The sequence below is a fragment of the Neodiprion virginianus genome, chromosome 2 (genome assembly GCF_021901495.1).
Source record: "Neodiprion virginianus isolate iyNeoVirg1 chromosome 2, iyNeoVirg1.1, whole genome shotgun sequence".
NCBI classification, from domain to species: domain Eukaryota; kingdom Metazoa; phylum Arthropoda; class Insecta; order Hymenoptera; family Diprionidae; genus Neodiprion; species Neodiprion virginianus.
Genome location: NC_060878.1, coordinates 41,540,516 through 41,550,914, shown reverse-complemented (window position 1 = coordinate 41,550,914; position 10,399 = coordinate 41,540,516). Strand labels below are relative to the sequence as shown.

At 38.4% G+C, this 10,399-nt stretch overlaps 3 protein-coding genes across 4 annotated transcripts; 2 read left to right on the top strand and 1 right to left on the bottom strand.

Moving 5' to 3' along the window:
* Nucleotides 1-270: 270 nt before the first annotated feature.
* Nucleotides 271-3,778, top strand: LOC124297998 (uncharacterized). The gene is made up of 3 exons (XM_046749503.1): nt 271-658; nt 814-1,609; nt 2,270-3,778. The coding sequence occupies exons 1-3, from the start codon at nt 656-658 to the stop codon at nt 3,562-3,564; spliced, it is 2,094 nt and encodes a 697-aa protein (XP_046605459.1). The 5' UTR covers nt 271-655; the 3' UTR covers nt 3,565-3,778.
* On the bottom strand, nt 2,870-5,802 carry LOC124297999 (protein CLP1 homolog). Its single transcript, XM_046749504.1, has 3 exons — nt 5,500-5,802; nt 4,081-5,138; nt 2,870-4,001 (listed from the first exon to the last, which is right to left on the bottom strand). The coding sequence occupies exons 1-3, from the start codon at nt 5,596-5,598 to the stop codon at nt 3,890-3,892; spliced, it is 1,269 nt and encodes a 422-aa protein (XP_046605460.1). The 5' UTR covers nt 5,599-5,802; the 3' UTR covers nt 2,870-3,889.
* Nucleotides 5,246-8,233, top strand: LOC124298001 (nudC domain-containing protein 3). Of its 2 annotated transcripts, none has more exons than XM_046749511.1 (5): nt 5,246-5,469; nt 6,423-6,710; nt 6,792-7,362; nt 7,534-7,722; nt 7,843-8,233. In XM_046749511.1, exons 2-5 carry the CDS (start codon nt 6,613-6,615, stop codon nt 7,933-7,935), a joined length of 951 nt encoding a protein of 316 aa, XP_046605467.1. In that variant the 5' UTR covers nt 5,246-5,469; nt 6,423-6,612; the 3' UTR covers nt 7,936-8,233. The 2 variants fall into 2 exon arrangements, with proteins under 2 accessions (XP_046605467.1, XP_046605468.1); XM_046749512.1 differs by having other exon boundaries at nt 5,252-5,469; nt 6,807-7,362.
* Nucleotides 8,234-10,399: the final 2,166 nt, after the last annotated feature.

Genomic DNA, 10,399 nt, shown 5'->3' with positions numbered 1-10,399 from the left:
AGCAACAGATAATGACCTATGTATTCGCCAAGCACAGACGTTATTTCCGCGCCAATTAACAAAGGAAATTAATCACATCAAACATCTGTCACGGAGAAGCAGCGATGACAGCCACTCAACAGCACAGTTTTGTCACGTCAAGTTGTGTAACCTGTTTGAAAACATGGTTACAAACTTTAGTTTCTTACGCCGTCAATGTTGGTAAAGAGGTTTCTCTCTGTTTGGTGAATCTTGTGAAGCTGGACAACTTTTTTCGCGTCATTGACTTCCCGTCGCTTTTCTCATGCTTTTGCATAGCTCATGTTGGAAATGATCGAATTTGTGGGATGCGCGACAGGGACTGTGGATCCATCGGATTCACGGTCTAACGATACCAGACAGATAACTAAGGAAATCTTGTTGGGAATCCCCATGCTTCAAACTTTCTAGGTTTTCTCTCAACTTTCATGTGTGTCGGAAGAGTCTTAACCGTAGCACTTGCTGAAGAGTCGAGCTGTTCGCCTCGCAAATTCTAACTGCGTACTGTCATTGTTATGGTTGCGCGACTACGTTGCCGCTGGACTATTTTAATAGCTGTCAATTTGTGCGTCAAGGCATTCTCGAAGATCAATTTCTCCATCTCTTACTACATTACTGCCTTCAACCATCGGCCATCATGGTAAAGTATTTTTATTACACTAATTCTGAGTATATTCGCAGCATCAGCGATACTTTGACTGTATCCTATTAATCGGTGTTCGCCTACGATATATTTGGCATATTATTTCCCTAATTGGTTCTCTATATGTTTTTCAACTGAAGCTCATTTTACAGGACTCTGATAGTCAACTCAATTTGCGGGTCTACCCAGACAAAGTTCAACAGTCCTTAAACGAAGCGATTGCATTCCAACAAAATTTATATGAGCTATCAAGCGATTGGTTATACTATGAGAGCGATCAGCATGAATATTTGAAAGAAAATATACGTTATTCGCTTTTCGGAGCATCGGAGACTGATGCCCTTTCAACGAATATAGATGTTTATACAGGAGATCCAGTTCCAACTGAACTGTTGCCTGAGCAAGCGAAGTTAATCGATATGATATATAGTCGGATACTCGAAGTGAGTAGATGCAGGAACTCTCTTCACGTTGGCATAATATTCAACGTCTTGTGCAATCTTAAGGAAAAAGAAGATAAGTATGTGGCTCCAGTGCCAGTATTTAAGGTAAAGAGATGTATGGAACGAAAGGAGAGCCTGAAAACTGGGCCACACGCTCCAATTTCAAACAATACAATCGGAGGAACAGCTCTATACCCTTACTGTGTTAATTACATTGACTCAGAGGGGCGGATTTATCAAAACTGGACAGATTATGTGACCAACAATACGCTTCCTAAGTGCATGATGGTACTTCCAATGGGTGGATACTACCAGGCTAATCCACATGTAAATAATACAGCTGATATGACTTATGTTTGGGTTGAAATTGGTCCATCTCCAGGGGCTGCTAAGATTTTATCCTGCCTCGATGTCGCAAGCGCTATCTTAGGGATTGGAGCACTTGGTATTGGCGCGGCAGCTCTGGCAGCACCCGCTATTATTGCTGCTCCTGTGGTTTTAACAGGTTTGTTGCTTTTTCACTGAAAAAGAATACAACTACTTTTAAACACAATGAACAGGATTATTAGATAACTAATTAACATGTTGATCTAGAATTTCTATAATAATTATTTACTGATATTTATGCTTGCTCACTGGGGTTTTCAATTACTGAGTTGAAATTAACGCAAAATTAATTTTTCAAGATTTGACTATGGTCAAACTTCTTACGAACATAAAAAAGCAGCACATGTGTGAATTTTACAGAAAGATTTCATGTAGAATCTAAAATTTCACTAGGACATTGAAATTGTTAAAAATAATGACTGAAATCCATTCATGTCATAATCTCCACATAGTTTCATTCCCTAATACAAAAAGAACATTGAAACATGAAGATATCGTTTCTTGACGTTTTTTTTTATAATTTTATACGGTCCAAAATAGGATTATCAAGACGTAATTAATTGCATATCATTGGTAATGGTTACTTAAATCATGAAAATGGTTCTTCTTTGAAAGTCATAAAAATCTTTAATGTAAAACGTTGTGACAATATTAACGAAATTTTCAAAAGACATTCATCTCATAGCGCAAAGTTGGTAGCGTCACTTAATTCCGTTAAAAACCCAATTCTTTTCAAGTACCTTTGAACGAATTAAATGATAAAATGTTTCAACCATAGGTTCTGTTTGCGGTGCTGTAAGTGGGGTCTGCACAATGGTCAGATCTGGTCAGCAATTGGCAGACCGCCATCAACACCAACAGTCTATCTCTGTGATGGATGGAACAGCACGTTCCGCTTGGTTTGGTGTTGTAGGTGGTGTGGCAGGAGGTTTAGCAAGTGGATCTACAATGATTTTGAACAAGGCAGTCCGGGCAGGTCTGACAATAGGAACTGCGGGCCGAACTACATTTAATGTAATCACTATCGGTAATATAGTTATAAATGGTATGGGAATTGGTAATGGAATCTACAATATATATATAAATTACCACAACAAAAAAGAAATTTCTGTACTTGATGTAACCCAAGTAATAGCGCACGTATTATTCTTTGGTAACGCTGTGATAAATTTTCATACCGCTAAAACTATAATCAATAATACTCAGCAACAAGTGCTTCAAGATTATGAACAGTCACTGAGAAGTAACAGACACAAAAAAGCTTTCAGACAGATCAGACGTAACACTCAGGCATGTAGCGGCGATCAAATTACCGGAGACTCTGAGATCATTCGTGGAATCCGATCGATTCAAAATAAAGATGATTTTTTTGCTGGAGTTGTTAGAAACAATAAAGTATTTAGGTCGTCGAATGCTGAAGTTACGTTCAAAGATGGTCATGCTATGATCAATCACAATGTAAAATTTGATCCCATTGATTTATCTCAGCAAACACAGCAAGTAAGAGTCAATACTGTGAGAGCTGTAGACCCTTTTCATGTATCACGGAGTACCATACCATCTCCAAATAGAATGCCAGTGGCGAACTATGTAAGGCAACTTGGCTTGATTAGAGAAAGTTTTAAACCTTTCACGTACTATGCATCATTTCCGATATCTTTTGAAAGCATGAATTATATTGGAAAGCTTGTAATTGACATGCAGAACTTTAGTGACATTGGATGTACGAATTTAATTACGAATCTCGCAAACATTGCGCAACATATTCTTAGAAAAAGCAAAGAATTTGCAAAGGAGTCAATGGATAAATTAATGTACGATATTTGGATTGGGTATGTGAGACCAAAAGTCGAGAATCTGTTTGCAGATTTAGGCATAGATGCTAGTCACATGGATCGCTGTGATAATTTAGCAGAGTTTTTCTTCGATACTGCACGTGAGATAATTGAGGACATATATAACGAAATAGATAATTTTTTGGAGGAAATAAAAGTGAGCTTTTTAAGAAGTTCTCAGTTGCAATCAGAGGCTGCTGTCTGCAGAATTTGCTCAGGGCATTTGCTGAGCGATTAGTACTCAGTTGCATGAGTTTTTACTCCAAGAGTGAGGAAGGTGCCTTAAAAATACTAAATGGAGCTAATTAATACAAATCAAATATTGCTCACAATTAATAGTATCACTTAACTATTTATAATTTAGCTCTAATAATATTACTCCATTAGCCAGATTGTACCATCCTAATGATTTTAGGACTGTGGTAAACAATAAAATCATTTGCACAATATAAGTTTCAAATATCTTCAAATTCATTTGTTCTGTCACCTATAAAAATATATATATTTTTGTATGGTAAAAATATTCAGTTGCGTTTATACACGTGTAAAATTCCCTCAATGGCTTAATGGCTATCCATAAATTGTATATCAGACAGAAGGAGGACGGTGTTTGGTAGCGGCCTTGGTTGTGGACTCAAAACCATAAAAGTTTGCCTCTCGACATCAACGTTAGTTCTGAAACATTTGATTATTTACTAAACGTCATTAGATTCATGCCACTTTCTTAGATCGAAGGATAAATATGAATACGAACACGCATACGAAGCCTGCCACATTGGTTTGTACAACGTCATCTTCAGGGGAATCAGCAAATGAGACTGAGAGTAAGTGATGCAGCAAACTTGGACCTGGGCTAACGGCTACCAGTTTTGTCAAATTATCTTCTGCTTTCATTCCTAGAGGCATACATGACGCTGGTAACATCGGAGCTCCCACCTTGTAGAGCCTTGCTTCACTCCATTTGACTTCAAAGCTATGAGGGTAGAGCGGAGTTCGAAAGCCGTAGAAGTACTCGCGAACTCTTTTGTCCCGCGATTCAGTCCTTAAGGATTTACTCCTCTCAACAACACCGCCGCTTTTGGGGAGAAAAACGACCTTCACAAAGTCTGGCATATCTCTGACTAGCTCATTATAGAGACGCTCCTGATCGAGCACTAAAATCGCGTCAACTTCAAAAGCCTGTGCAGCATGAGTCAGTAGTTTATAACCAGCACCCTTGATCCAGCCGCAAGTGTTTATAACGATTCCTGAGGCCTTAGCTTTCTTGTTGGCTTGAAGTCTGTCAGAACATACTTCAGCCAATCGTGAAACTAAAAGATTGTACAGCGCAGTATTTGCGCTGGGACTGGAGTGACCAAAGTGAAAGACAAGCGGGGCTTGTTGACTAAATCCTTCGACAATGTTTGCCGGTCTTTCTACTAATAAAGCTCCGACTGTTCCAGGTATTGCTATGTCACCTTGACCGACGTCGAGATCAACGAAAACAGGTCTTCGCCCCATTCGAACTGCATAATTTAGCAACAGTCTGCAGAAAGTGGATTTTCCTACATCTCCGGGCCCTACTACCATTGTTATAGGTCCAACTGTATCTTCTTTTTCTGCTGTTTCACGCATTCGCTCCATCGCTGCATGGCAGTTGAGATAAACACCCATTGGCGTCTCTTTGGCCACGTAGATCACATCTGTCTTTCCTACCAGTTCTAAGACGCATCCTTGCCATGTGAACACTGCGAGTTTTGCACCCGCAGAGAATTCGTATTTTTTCCCTTTAACTAGTTCTGTACCAAACACTTCGGCAAGACCGCTTTTCAGCTGAAATCGTTACAAGAATTTTATAGTTCGATGTTCATTAGCCAGAGAACAGATTATAAAAAGGTTTAAATGTACATAGCCTTTTTTTTTTTTTTTTAATCTCAACGACTGTCGTATTGAACGATTTGTGAGTGGTTCAGTTTTAACTCTCAAACGGGACTTTGGGGGTCGGATCCGACCCACAGTTCTATTTCTCTCGGTCTTATTCTTCCCTCTCGTTGCATACGGTCGAACCGTACCGAATATTCCGTTTCAAACCACCGTACCGTTTGAGGGTTAAGAACAAAAGCTGAAGTCGAGAACAACAACCAAGAATCAGTGTTAAGTGAACGTAAATAAACCTATGATATAGTTTTCTAACCTCTAATGTAACTTTTTCATTCTTTTGTTCAAGTTCGAACCGTAGCTCGCAGTCAGGTTCGAGCTTGTATTCCTGCGTCAGACCTTTCTCTTCCGTCATTGTTGTTTCAAGTACTGTTCTCAATCAAAACAGGTTCAAAACAGAAGGCAGAAGACTAATCGTCACGTTAAGTTCACACCGTTTTTGTATCGCACTTCACACAATTGACGACGAAAATGTCTCATCGATTCCTTTCGTTCATGGAGATGCTCTCGCTGTCGAAATGAAATCCCAATGTTCTAGGATCTTTTGCGAACGTAAAATCATATTATCTATCTGTACCAAAAACTTTAAATGATTTTTACTACAGTAAATACAGCAGATGGACAGTTTGACACACAAAAAATTAATTCAAACAATTGTTCCAAATAATATTTGTTGGAACCGTGCACTGAACGAGGCATACGATAGGTTGCAATAAAATAAAGTTATGTTTATCAACATTTGCGAAATAATAAAAATATATTTACGTTTTCCACAATTTAGCCATGCGTAAATTGTCTATATTACGAAGAGAAATGAGGGATTTGGTAAATAATTCATTAAAGTAAATGTTATTCATTTATGAAAAGTAAATCTAAGAATTATATTTTTTCGCCTCTGCAGAACTTATAGTAACAGTGCTGCCCTTAACTCTTTATGCTCTAATTGTAACTACGCGGGGGTCTCAGTGTTGACCCCTATTCCGTGATAATAATCTTCTCCGAAAAGGATGTCACTATTTCTTCCAAAATTCCGTCGAAGAACTGAAACGAATTATTTCAATGACTTTCAAATTTATGGCAGTTATTTTTCGAAATTTATCTAATTTCAATCGAAGAGTTGAATTATTTCTTTCTCGTTTTGCCAACATGTATTAAACAATTATGTGTGTCGATTTGTAGCGTTCAAACGTGCGTGCAATATCTTGAATATCCAGCTAGTGCTGCTGTCGCTGGTATTCGGGAGAACTAAGTTTGTCTGAAGCGTAATTTCTGCTTAACTTTATCCACGTGCTACCCAAATACCTATATTTCGGACGATAGTTTGTGGTTTATCTGTGAAGAAACGTCACTGTCAAACTGCGTTTGTGTCATGGAGTCGAAACACGATGAATTACTTTTACAAATTTTGAAGGATGAACTGAACATAACCAATTTTTTGAATACGTTCTTCGGTTTTATGTACAGATGGTAATATACCTGAATTGAACATTTGAGTACTTGGATTAAGAACAGAATTCATAATAATTGATAATGATTCAAGACTGTCACTTTCATTCTTTTTAGCACCGACTTTTATGTTGAATCGACACAAGACCAGAAGTTGGGTTTTCCAGCAGGGGTTGCTGAAGACTTAGTCTTAAAAATCTATCGAAAGTGGAAAAGTAGATTTGAAGCTGACAATCTGTCCAGATCTGAGGCCCAGGCTCAAACCTCAGAATTGCTGGAGCCTACCGAAGTAGTTGAAGTAGAAGTCGAAACCAGCAGTAACCAAATAGACGACGAGCCGATAAAGACTTACAAAACGCCGGTACAGCCATCTGACAGCTATAACGGAGCTGTTCGAGAAAATTACACTTGGTCGCAGACGATAAGCGACGTTGATGCACTTGTCAACATTCCTTCAAATATCGAATCGGCGAAAGACTTGAGGGTTGATATAACTGCCCAAAAAATAAGAATAGCTGTGAAAACGGAACGCCTTAGAGAAAATAATTCTCTGGACAAATATTCTGACGATGCTACAGACTCTGAATGGATCGTCACCTTCGACGAAGAACTCAGCTTTAAAACGCAAAGAGAGGAATCTATGTGGTGCATTATACCCGGGTACTACGTCCATGTAAGCTTTCAATTTTATTTGATATGATTTGGAGCTTTTATTCAAATTTAGTAGCGAATCTTCTGGTAATAGAAAATAGTAGCGTCTTCCTTTCGGCAAAAGAAATCCAAGATGTTCGTTTTTCAATTACGATTTGACAGCATTCCATTGATCTCTAAAAAAATTCTACAGGTTCATTTGGAAAAAGCAACCGAAAGATGGTGGGAGGCTCTAACTAAGGGTGAGCCGCACATAGATTTGACTAAAATTGATTGCTCCCGACCAATTGAGGACTTGGGAGCAAATGAACAGATGAAAGTTCAAGAACTGATGTGGAATCACCAGCAAAAACTTCTTGGAAAGCCGACATCTGAGCAATGTGTAAGTACCGTATATGATGGAATGATTTGTGACGAGACGGGGTAGAATTTTTTTTGTGCGGCTGAATTTTGTAAAAACATAAAGTACTGATTGCTTATTTCTTTCGATTCTTCATTACAGAATTTGGAAAGAGTTTTAAAAAAAGCGTGGAATGCTGAGGGATCCCCATTTAAGGGTACTGAATATGATCCAAGTGTGCTTCAGTATAACTAAATTTGATTTTCCAGAAAAGTAAAGTCAAAACAGAGGGTCGAAAGCCAGTACCACTGAAAACAAAATAGGTACATCAATTATTTGAATATTTTGAACACATTTATGTTAATCGTTTTTGCATTTTAATATTTTACGATCATCAACGGGTCCGTATTTTAAAACATGTTTTTTCCCTGACTTTTTTATTTTGCGTGGCGCAGCAAACGAAATGAGTGATAACATTTTATATTGTACGAAATACTATTGTGTGTAAAAAATGTAAAAAAGTACAAATACATACTATATTCACTTATTGTAATCGTGCAGTACAATATCTGTCAATTATTGTAAATCTCAAATATACCGGGAAAACCATATGATCTGTATGACGCGTTATTTAACGAATAAGCCCAATTAGTTTCTTATAATATGAATTCTGTAAAAAACTACTGAATCCCCAAAAATTGACACGGGACAATGAAATACCGAAGTCAGAATTAGTTGCGCTGACGCTACGGTGACCTACTTATACATATACGGTCACAGAAATGCTCAACCAATGTGGAACAAGTGCAGCGCTAGCTGTAAAACCCGTTAACTTATTGGGTAAATGTGTTAATTTTCATTTTACTTTTACCAAAAATCCGGCTGGCGCACGCCTTCGCGGTCATTCCGGGGCGCCTAGGCATGTTCGTATAACGGTGCCCCTGTATCGGACACCTCGTTTAATCTCGTCTAATACCGAAAACCGGGTATGTAGGTACATTCGTATCTATTGCCAATGGGAAATAAAAAAAGAAAAAAACAAGCATAATGAATTGAAACAAAAAACTACTGAAAATGGAAAAAGTTGCGAAAACGGTGCAACAAGTAGATGCGGTTGAAAAAAATCTCTGTGTCTTCGTTCTGTTGCTGAGAACGAGCACAGCGTGCGTATTTTTTTCTGTCTTGTTCTTTTTTGTTTGTATCTTGGATCCCGGAGATATACGAGGAAACCGAGAAGAAAGTGCGGATTCTGCTTTTGGAGTTCTGTTAATTGTTATATTCCATACTTGGAGTATAAAGGAAATGTATATTTTCCTTTTGTAAGTATATACGCTAAATCAGGGTGTTGTATACATATTTTCTTTCCCATAGATCACATCTGTGCGTACCGTAGCCGTTACATTTACACAGCTAACTTTTCGTGGGAAAATCGACGCGTTCTGCAGTCTTCTTTTAAGTATTTCTCGTGCAAATGAGCCAGTCGACATGAATATACATTCAGGATTTGCCATTACAACTATAGACTGTACGTACGTACCAGAGGTTGTGTGAAACAGCGAGCTGTTATTTCATTATTCTCATTATTCATCATAGCCATTGCAGGTATTTTACACACTGGTGACAATGTTTCGCTGAAATTCATTGAGAAATCTTGAAAGATTCCGATCAAAAGAGACGGAACTTCTCAGAGAATATGATACTGGAATAATTGTTTCCTCGTAAGTGTGTCGTTACCGGAAACTCTGCAAATACTTGGACATTTCATAATAAAATACGGAAAATTTTTAAGATCGAATAGAAGTTTGAACAAAGTTTTCCGCCCTTCTTTACATCGGGGAGAAATACGAGACAACGGCGAACTTTGGTAATTATCGCGACAGAGAAAATTGTCGGGGGGAAAAGCAACCGCGATTTGCAATCGAACTGTGGCTTATTTTCTTTAAATTTTAATGTCCCCCTTAACTATAAGCGATGAGGACTTTGCATCACCAATAGAGAAATTCTCCGTCGTGTTTGGCCACGTTATACTTCCTGTATACATGTACGACCTTGTAAAATTTATGGCTGAAACGTGTGTGAAGAATGATAATTATATGTCCGGATTGCAGAGTTTGATTAACGGAAAGTCAGTATACTGTTTTACATATTAGGCGTTGCAATTAAATTCGTACAGTTTTACACGTCTGTATTCGTGAAAAAAACGCTACGAATTAATTCCAACACCTAATAAATTGAATCAATAGTAGGAAAGTGTAGCGTACTGTTATTGCCTGATATATTTTACTCCGAGAAAATCACAAAGTCATTGTCCTGTTACTTGATTTCATCGAAAACTTGACGCGCTCACTCGTTTACCTCGCAATCGTGCAAACTACACTAATACCCAGGATCTGATACCCGCATCAAGAGGCTGATTCGTCGACTGGAGTTTAACAGGTATTTTGCCAGTGGCCCGGAAACTTAAGGATCTACACATTTGAATCCCAGGCAAGGATAATGCGCGCGGGTAGGACAGATATGAGCAGTAGGTATCGGGAAATACGTCGAATAAACGGAGCAGGTACAACGGGTGGCCTGAAATGTCATAAACAAGTTATGCGACGAAGTTATTAGGAGCATGGAAGAGACTCGAGAAACAAGCCCGCTTAGGAATTGCGAAGGAACGGAGTCAAATCGGATCAAATAATTCCATCAGGCGGTCAGCTGCCCGCTTCGCATC

Bases quoted from the DNA above. Each gene is read 5' to 3' on its own strand.
- LOC124298001 (XM_046749511.1), top strand. From the start codon at position 6,613: ATGGAGTCGAAACACGATGAATTACTTTTACAAATTTTGAAGGATGAA. The intron at 6,711-6,791 runs GTAATATACCTG...CAAGACTGTCAC, and splicing joins TTCGGTTTTATGTACAGATG to TTTCATTCTTTTTAGCACCG. The intron at 7,363-7,533 runs GTAAGCTTTCAA...AAAATTCTACAG, and splicing joins TACCCGGGTACTACGTCCAT to GTTCATTTGGAAAAAGCAAC.
- LOC124297998 (XM_046749503.1), top strand. The intron at 1,610-2,269 runs GTTTGTTGCTTT...TTTCAACCATAG, and splicing joins TGCTCCTGTGGTTTTAACAG to GTTCTGTTTGCGGTGCTGTA.
- LOC124297999 (XM_046749504.1), bottom strand. From the start codon at position 5,598: ATGACGGAAGAGAAAGGTCTGACGCAGGAATACAAGCTCGAACCTGAC. The intron at 5,139-5,499 runs GTTAGAAAACTA...TAACGATTTCAG, and splicing joins ATGAAAAAGTTACATTAGAG to CTGAAAAGCGGTCTTGCCGA. The intron at 4,002-4,080 runs GTTCGTATTCAT...CAAATGTTTCAG, and splicing joins GTGGCAGGCTTCGTATGCGT to AACTAACGTTGATGTCGAGA.